Source organism: Fukomys damarensis, unplaced genomic scaffold (assembly GCF_012274545.1).
Source record: "Fukomys damarensis isolate Sample0158 unplaced genomic scaffold, DMR_v1.0_HiC HiC_scaffold_16, whole genome shotgun sequence".
Taxonomy (NCBI): domain Eukaryota; kingdom Metazoa; phylum Chordata; class Mammalia; order Rodentia; family Bathyergidae; genus Fukomys; species Fukomys damarensis.
The window spans coordinates 30,236,786-30,245,199 of NW_022900928.1; the positions used below are offsets into that span (position 1 = coordinate 30,236,786).

The 8,414-nt window shown below is 45.0% G+C and overlaps 1 protein-coding gene across 1 annotated transcript in view; it reads left to right on the forward strand.

Moving 5' to 3' along the window:
* Nucleotides 1-7,704: 7,704 nt before the first annotated feature.
* Nucleotides 7,705-8,414, forward strand: part of B3gnt6 (UDP-GlcNAc:betaGal beta-1,3-N-acetylglucosaminyltransferase 6) — a 1,459-nt gene continuing 749 nt past the window's right edge. Inside the window, 1 exon segment of the mRNA XM_033763934.1 lies at nucleotides 7,705-8,348. Coding sequence (XP_033619825.1) covers nucleotides 7,705-8,348 — 644 coding nt within the window.

Here is an 8,414-nt window from a genome sequence, read left to right on the forward strand (position 1 = left end):
TTTAATTGGTGCTTTCAACCTGTTTCATCTTCATCTACCATGAGGTCACCAATAAAGTCTTCAGGCTTCCCTAATCCTCTAGACACATTTTACTACACTTGGCCTCTCCTTTCTTCCCCTTATCTGAGGGGGCCAGTCATGGCCCACTGGCGTTTGACATTTGAAAGATAACTTCTTTCTCTACATTTAAGGCATTGACACAATGTGTGGTCAGGATGTACCTAATTAACATTTGTTAACATTTGTTCCTTTTCAAGCACTCTGCTTGTTAAACTTGTTTTTTGAACCTGTGATGGGAGGAACTCAAAGAGATAGCCAAAGATCTGATGTTCTTTTCAAGAGTCAGAAAATCCGGTCTTTGCATAAGATACAAATAGTTGCTTGGTGCTTCCTGTTGGTGTGCCTTTAAAAAAAAGCTGTTTCTGTGAAATAAATCAGACTTCTCTTGGTCTCCACTCAGGCTTGAGTGTTCTTTCCTTTCTCAATCCTCACTCCCCAACTCAGGCATGTTCGTGTTGTGACTGCTGGGCCGCCACACTTATCCTTACCTCTCATTCTTCTCAGCCAAACCCTCTAAGTACAGGGACGCTGTGAAATGAACATTATCATAGAACATCCAGTAAATTACCAAGATATGAATCCCATCTGACATTCTTTTTTTTATTATTGAGTTTATTGGTACATTTTAGGTATACAGTACAATTACGTTCGTTATTGGGATCTTGTACCTTTACATGACAGGTCTTGGTTCTCATTTTTTTCCCCTTGTCTGTGCCCTCCCTTCACCCCCTCCTCCCCTCCCATCTAACATTCTGACAGCCCCTGCCCAGTCAGGCCTTGACCACAGCTCCTCCACTGGACCACCTCCACTCTCAGGTCCTAGCCTCCATCGTGGGATGCTACAATATACTTTTATCCTTGCATTAGAGATTGAGTCCAGGGTCTTCACACAGCTACATCTCCAGCCCCCCCCCCTTTCAGATAGAGTCTTCCTAAGTTTCTGAGATTCTCAGGCTGGGCTCAAACTTCTGGTCCTGCCTCACTCCCAAAATTCTGGGATTACAGGGATCCATCACCATACCCAGCAACAATGTACTCAAAAATAGGACAAAGAACTGAGAATTTTCAAAGGATTGATTAAAACTCCAGGTATGAAATCCATGATCATTTTCAGGGTACTTCTAAATCTGTCTCTCTACTTGCAATCTCTGCACTCCCAGTAATTATCCCTCCAACTATACTAAACATTGAATGTTTCCCAGATGCATCCTGTTTATTCCCTCTCTGTACCTCTGGTTGGCATGCCCTCACCCTCTTTACACCTTTTTCCCACTAGGAAAACTCCTTACCACCTTCAAGATCCATGGGACAAGTTAAATATGGCCACAAATTTTTGGAACTCCTCACCCCTGGCATCTGGAGTGGTCTGGTGATACTTTGACCAACAAAATATGGTGGTAATATAGATAGAACACTCCTCATTCCCTTGGGGACCACTCCCACTCACTAGAATCTGAGTAATGCCTGTCCCCAGACCCTATAACCCATGGTAAGAGTAGGACTAATGTTATATAAGTTCTGCAGCCTAGGCCTCACTGCCTTAGAACCCTGAGATCAGCATACTATGAAGCAGCACAGGGATGAGAGGCCCATCCATCCCACCCGAGCAAGCTCTGACCACTAGTGGAATATGGACAGCCACAGGAGTAAACCCAGGTGGATCTATCACTGGACAGGGCCCTAAGAGGTTCCCAGAGAAGTGATGAGGAACCTAAACCCTTTCTACCTATGGAATAGGTTGTAAGTTCATTTGACTTCTGTCATGGAAAAAGAATTTTCAGGACATGTCAGTGAGAGGCATAGAGATTTATTAGGTAGAAAAGTTTTTTGGGAGAATCTCAGTATGTAGTTCATGCTGGCCTTGAACTCACTATGTAGCCCATGCTGGCCTCAAACTCGTGGTGATCCTCCTATCTCGGCCTCGCAAATGCTGGAATTAGAGGCATACACCACCAAGCCTGGCTTTAGGTAGAATTTCAGAAGTATATATTTGAAAAGAGGGTGGGCCTCGAGAAAGAGATCTATCATAGTCCAGTCCTGAGTATGTTTATGGGAGATTTGGGGGCAAATCTATAGAACCTGTGAATCTATGGAAACAGGATTCATCTTACAATGAAGGATGATAGCTCTTTTGCGGGGAGAGAGGTGATGGTCTGATCATAGGGAACAATGATTAGAAATGGTAGAGCCATAGCCCACCTATAGGGAAAGGTCTGTTTTAAAGGTGAAAAGAGATGGTTTCTTCACAGGAGAAAGAAGCCTATTTGTAGATAAATAGAGAATGGCCAAAGTCCTTTGTAAGTAAAAGGGAATTGCCCAGGTATTAGGGTTTATATCTGGATGTCCCCCTAAAGTCTCATGTACTCATAGGCGAGTTTATAGCTAAATTGGAGGTGAAGCCTGGTTGGAGGAGATAGGTTGCTGGGGGCATGGCCTGGAAAGGTGTATCTCCCTCCCTCCCTGGTTGCTCTCTGCTATCTGCCTGCCGTGCTATGAGCAGTTCTCTGCCATGCCCCTCTGCCACACCACCTTGCCTTGGAGCCAGTTGACTGTGGACTAGAACTTCTACAAACTGTGAGCCAAAACAAACCTTTCCTCTTTTATGTTTTGGGTGTTGGGTATTGTGTTTATTGACAAGAAAGTAACTAAGACCCCAGGCTTACTGTTTCTTAGGAGAAAAGAAAGTAAATTTTTAAACTGGGCTTGCTTGTATACATGGGTATTCAGTTTTATTTTTAAAGTTATGATTTTCTTTGTCCCCCTTTTCCCTATCTTTATTTTTCCCATTTTTCCTTGGGAAAAGCACAAGAATCTTTCATTCTACCCACAGAATCTTGAGAAATAATGAATGGTGGCTGTTTTAAGCCATTAAATTGTGGCATACTTTGTTCTCAGCAGTGGATACCTAGTACAATGCAGTTCTAATGTGAGGTTTCCCTGGTTCACTCAGAGTCCCTTCCCCAAGTTCCTTCTCTCTGTTCTGTATACATCACATAATTTTATAGTCCAGGACTGAGTCAATTCATCTCTGCATCCTGACCATTCTCAGAAGTAGGATGAAGCCCCTGACTGTCAAATTCAGCATACTTGGGGCTGTGGGTATAGCTCAATATGCATGAGGCCATCCCCAGTATTAGGGATAGGAGAAGCACTGTGTGAATGTTTTACATGCAATTTATTCAACAAAAGACTTTAAAGCAAACCTCATATTAAGATAGTAGGTCACATACTAGGAGTAGCTTTCAATCTAGCAGGGAAGGTTGAACTTACCCCATAAAAAGATTAGCCCTCTAAACCAATTACTACCATTACTGTAATACTTACTACATACTAAGTATAGTCCTACAAACTAATCATTGAATCATGAAATGCTGAGATACATAACCTGCCTAAATTCTCACAAATAAAAAGCCTGACATTCAATTCAAACAGGTCAAGTAAATGGCAAGTCTGTCCTCTTTCACCATCTTTGCTAACTCAGCAGCCATGGTGCTAGCTAGGAGACAGAATCTGTTGACCTGGACTTACCAAGAGGTTACCTGAAGGTGGTGGTGCTGGAGTTGAGTCCTGAGAGACAGGGGATCGGGGCCAGCAGAGGTCAGCAAAGTTTAAAGTGCAGGTGGTCCAGAACACCTGGAAGGTTGCTTTGAGCAAAGGGGAGTCCAGCAGAAAGACCCACAGAGAAGATGCTCTACACATCTAAGCAAGTCAAAGCTTTCAGGCTGCACAGCCCAGCACCCAAGAACAGAAGTGAACAAGCCAGTGCCAACCTCAAAACAGACCTGGCCCTACACCTTTTCCTCTCTTCTGTTAAAGTTGGCTAGGATCCAGGTTCCTGGCTCAGGTTTGTCAAAGTAAATGCACATTTCCTTGGAACAATATTTATCATTGCATTAAGACAGATTGCACAGGGGTGGCAGATTTCATTTAGGGGCACCACGCCTGCCTCACAAGTGCAAGGTCCTGAATTCAATCCCTGGTACTACAAAAAAAAAAAAAAAAAAAAAAGGAACTGAGATTATTTTTCTTTCTAGATATGATTTGCAGTAAAGAGGCATATTTTTTTAACTAGCATTTGTACATTACTTTAGCACTCACAAAATTATTTTCTTATGTTATTAAGAGACAAATATTTCTTTTCAGATGAGGAAACTAAAATCCAGGAGGTTAACTGGGGAAAGGAGCTGAAACACAAGCCCAGTTGTTCAGACTCCGAATTCTATTTTCATTCTTTTATCCATTGAAAACTATTTATTGCCTGCCCAAAATACTCCAGGCACAGGACTATGCACTGAGTACTCTGATCATAACAGCTCATCTCACCATTCCTCATCTCTCCATTCATAGACACTGAAGCAGGGTTGTGTTAAGAGCAACAGAAAACCAAGCATGGTGGCACATACCTGTAATCCCAGCACTCACGAAGCCAAGGCAGGGGGATCATCGGTTCATGGCCAGCCTGGGCTACACAACAAGAGCCTGTCTCGAAAGAACAAAACAAAACAGAAACACAGAAACCTATACCTAGATTTCTAATAGGTGCTCAGTGAGGACTCTGACACATCTGTAGGGTTTTCCTACTCATCTTGGTAATTTGCTGCCATTCCTCACAAACACCTGATCTGTGCCCACTCTGAGATCAATGTTGTATATGGACTGTAATATACAAGCACTAGAGCACAGTCCAACCCGATGACATCTACTCTGTGCAAACTACTTATTCTGAAATTATGTATTGAACACGCAACTGAGCATAACAGAATAAGCACAGGTGACTACTCTGGGGAAAGCAGTCATTCAACAACTATTTATTGGCACCTTGATAATCATAATAGCTAGCAGTAAAGACTTACTATATACAAATCATTATACTTTTTTTTTCAGTACTGAGGATTGAACCCAGGGCCTTCATTACATTTCTAGACCCATTCTCCTACCCCACTTTTTTATTTTAAAGACAGAATTTCACAAAGAAGCTAATTTCCCCAGCTGGGTTTAAACTTCCAATCATCCTACCTCAGCCTCCCAAAGTTCTGGGAACCCAACTCAAATTCTTTACATAAATTATCACTTAGTCTTCACAAAAACTCTTAAGAGGTGAGTAGTAGAGAGCCTACTTCAGTGATGTTGAACCTGTTAGAGTTTTCAGTGATAACAAACAGCCTGCTGAAATAGTGTGCCATGGGTTTGCTACCACTGGACATCGACTTGCTCAGCCATGTAGCTAGGTCTTACAGGTGGAATTCAAAGCCAGGAAACCAGCATGTGCCCCTCTTTATTGTTCATGGCACATGGAATTCAATAGTGGACAACACAGATGTGACTCCTGACCTCAAGAAGCTGACAGACTAAATGTGGAGATAACCCAGGAATGACTAACAGGGCACCTGGTCTCCTTTGAGCTTCACTAAAGCTCCTATAAGAATATGTCCTTTAGGGCTGGGGATTTAACTCAGTGGTGCCACACCTAACTGTCAAGAACAAGTCCTGAGTTTGATTCCTGGTACCAAAAAAAAAAAAATGTCCTTCAAGTGGACCAAGGAGCCAGGTGTAGTGTGCCAGGTGCCGTATAATCCTAGCTACTCAGGAGGCTGGGACAGAAGAATCACAAATTTAGGTCCAAACTGGATGACACAGATACTGTCTAAAAAAAATTAAGTGAATCAGAGAGTAGACTTTACCTAGGCAAGGGAGGGAAGGGGTAGTCAGTTGTGGTAGGTGAACAGCACAAGATAAAGCTCTTTTTTCTTTTTCGTAGGGCAGGAAGAGGCTTAGCAGTTGGCAGCTACAATTGCTGACTGACTGATGGCCAAGTCAGGTGGCTCCCAGGGAACTGGGGAAAAGAAACTGAGGAAGGACATCTGCATCTGCACAGTCCAAAGGTCACCCCAGCTGCAGCAAAGGAGGGGTAGGCTAAAGGGAGAGAATGGAAGAAGAGACCAGGCAGGAGGTTCTCATCTGAGCAAGAGAGGCTGGCTTGGATTAGCCTGTTAATAGAATGGAACTGTGTAGGTTAACAAAATATTTAGTAATTAGAAGCGACTAAGTAGTACAGCGCCTGCCCGTCAAGCTTAAGGTCCCAAGTTCAATTCCCGGTACCAGAAAAAAAAAAAAAAGTGACTAGGCCTAACCTGGCATTGTGGTGCATACCTGTAATCCCAGTACTTGGGGAAGCTGAGGCAGGATGATTGCAAGTTGGAGTTCCATCTGGAGTTCCCATATTAAAAAAAAAAAAAAAGACAGGGGCTGGGACTTTAGCTCAGTAGCAGCGCACCTGCCTCTCAAATACAATGTCCTGAGTTCTATCCCCAGTACTGACAATGAAAAAAAGACAAATTTCTGCACTCTGGGTTGGATGTAGAAATGAGAGAAAGGAGGAAGTCAAAGTTTTTGGCTTGAAAATGGTTAGAGGTGGAGCTGCTAAATAGCAGGTGGGTAAATTTGGGGATTGAGGGTCCCGGTAGAGAAGGGAGTCACGCTGAACAAAGGTGAAAGGAATATCCAAGACAGAGCCCTGGATAACCCTCACTACTAAAGGTCTTTACAGAGGGCACACTGAATGAAGGAAACTGAAGGACATGGTTAATGAAGAGGAGAATTAGGAGAGTGTGGAATCCATGAAATGGAGGAGGAATATGTTTTAAGAAAGTGACAGGGCCCCATGTATGACAGAACTCAATGTGACCAAGCTAGGTATAATAGGATAATATAAAAAGGTTGCTATGATCTAGGAATTATCCTGGGTCATTTAGTTTGGTTTCATTTTTTTTGAGACAGGAGTCTCAATATGTACTTGAACTCATGGTAGTCCTTTTGCCTCAGCCTCCTAAGAGTAAAGATTACAGGTGTGTGTCTTCCAGGAGGTTCTTCATGAAGCCCACACTTGGGATGCACCTGGGCAGGCTACATACAAGAGAGGACATGACTTCACAGGTGTGAAGAACAGCAAATAATACTAGCAGCTACAAATAAAAGCAAGTGGAACTGAAGAATGCCAAAAGGTTACAATAATGGTATCATCCATTCAGGGCCATGTTATGTTCATTTAATGCTCACAACCCTAAAACGTAGTAATTTACTAACCTATGCTCTAGAAGAGAACACTCAGATCCATAGATCTAAACTGACTCGGTCAGATAGCGCGGTCCTAAAAAGTGCAGCCAGAACTGTTCAGTGTCATGACCTCCTTCCATGGGCAACCACGACGAGGGAAATAGATTAGAGAGGATCCAGGCTGGGCAGGGATGGAAAAAAGTAAATAAACATGAGAGAACTGTAGAATGCAGAAGTAAAGAGTGTGAGGAGTGGTTATAAACCGAGGGTGGGGCAGGGGAGGGGAGTAGGGCTTCTAGTTGAAGAAACTCGATGAATGGTGGTACCATTCACTGCGGTGAGAAAAGAAAGATGCAAACAAATTCTCAGAAAGATGGACACTGTTTGTGGACAGGAAGAGTCTGCTGGGCCCGAGTGACATCCAAGGTCTATCAGGCAGCAATGAGAAATACCCTTTGAAGGTCAGAAGAATGCTCCTGAGTGTGGGAGACATGAGATACTGCGGTGTAATCTTGAATTTTGGTTCCTTTTTTACAACTCTGATGTCAAATATGACTCCTGGTTCACTTCTGATTTGGTTTTCCCCGGCAGATGGCTTTTCTGCGCCGCAGGCCCACGAATCTGAAGGTTGTGACCTTCCTGCTTGTGGGCATGACTTTCTTGGCACTGCGCCTGTGGCTCCTCCAAGAACTGGGGTCCCCGCTGGAGAAGGGGGAGGACCCCACTGATGTTCCCTCTGTCGCTGTGCAGCCCTCAGCGCTGCACCCCGGGACCCTGTGTATGGCCAATGCCTCAGCGAACAGCGTGCCCAACTTTGAGCAGCTGCCTGGGAGGATCCAAGACTTCCTGCTGTACAGACACTGCCGCCAGTTTCCGCTGCTTTGGGATGCGCCATACAAGTGCGCGGGCCGCGGCGCTGTCTCCCTGCTCCTGGCTGTGAAGTCGTCTCCGGAGAACTACGAGCGCCGTGAGCTCATCCGGCACACTTGGGGTCAGCAGCGTAGCTACGAGGGACGGCAGGTGCGCCGCCTCTTCCTGCTGGGCATTCCAGGTCCCCAGCAGGCGGCGCGCGCGCCACAGCTGGCCGAGCTCCATACAAGTGCGCGGGCCGCGGCGCTGTCTCCCTGCTCCTGGCTGTGAAGTCGTCTCCGGAGAACTACGAGCGCCGTGAGCTCATCCGGCACACTTGGGGTCAGCAGCGTAGCTACGAGGGACGGCAGGTGCGCCGCCTCTTCCTGCTGGGCATTCCAGGTCCCCAGCAGGCGGCGCGCGCGCCACAGCTGGCCGAGCTCCGAGCTCGT